Source organism: Monoraphidium neglectum (genome assembly GCF_000611645.1).
Source record: "Monoraphidium neglectum strain SAG 48.87 unplaced genomic scaffold scaffold03644, whole genome shotgun sequence".
Taxonomy (NCBI): Eukaryota; Viridiplantae; Chlorophyta; class Chlorophyceae; order Sphaeropleales; family Selenastraceae; genus Monoraphidium; species Monoraphidium neglectum.
In genome coordinates, this window is record NW_014009985.1 from 1 (window position 1) to 684 (window position 684).

At 73.5% G+C, this 684-nt stretch overlaps 1 protein-coding gene across 1 annotated transcript; it reads left to right on the forward strand.

Moving 5' to 3' along the window:
* Positions 1-80: 80 nt before the first annotated feature.
* On the forward strand, positions 81-494 carry MNEG_13133 (hypothetical protein; the record flags this gene model as incomplete). The annotated part of the gene is made up of 1 exon (XM_014038395.1): positions 81-494. One exon carries the CDS (start codon positions 81-83, stop codon positions 492-494), a length of 414 nt encoding a protein of 137 aa, XP_013893849.1.
* Positions 495-684: the final 190 nt, after the last annotated feature.

Consider the following 684-nt stretch of genomic DNA (forward strand, 5'->3'; position numbering starts at 1 on the left):
CCGCTGGCCCCTACGGCGGCTGGCCGCCGCAGCCGCAGCAGCAGCAGGCGGCCAACGGTGGCGCGGTGGCGGCGGGGTACATGCAGCAGCAGGCGCAGGCGCAGGCGCAGCAGCAGCAGCAGCGGGCGCCCGCGGCCGCGGCTGGGCAGCAGCAGCAGTACCAGCAGCCCCAGCAGCAGCAGCAGCAGCCCGGCGGCTTTGGCGGCCAGCAGCAGGCGCAGCAGACTGCGCAGCAGCAGGCTCAGCAGCAGGCGGCCCAGCAGCAGCAGCAGCAGCAGTACCAGCAGCAGTACCAGCAGTACCAGCAGGCTGCCCAGGCCTACGGCGCCGCGCAGCAGGGCGGCTACGGCCAGCAGGGCGGGGTGCCCCAGCAGGGCGCGTACGCCGGCGGTTACGGCGCGTACCAGCAGCAGGGAGGTTACGGCCAGCAAGGCCAGGGAGGTTACGGCCAGCAGGGCCAGGGGTACGGTCCGTACGGTCACTACGGCTACTGAGGCAGCCGCTTGATGCTGGCTGCTCCGACTAGCGGCCCGGCGTGGTGGGCGCTTGCGGGGCCCAACCCGCGACGATGTTTTGTTACGCTACCAGCGCGGCCCGCGGCCTCTTTCCGCCACGCAGCTCTCCCGCCCGGCGGCAGGCGTGGTTGGGGAGCGCCGCGGGCCGTGATGCATGGCAGGCTGGCAC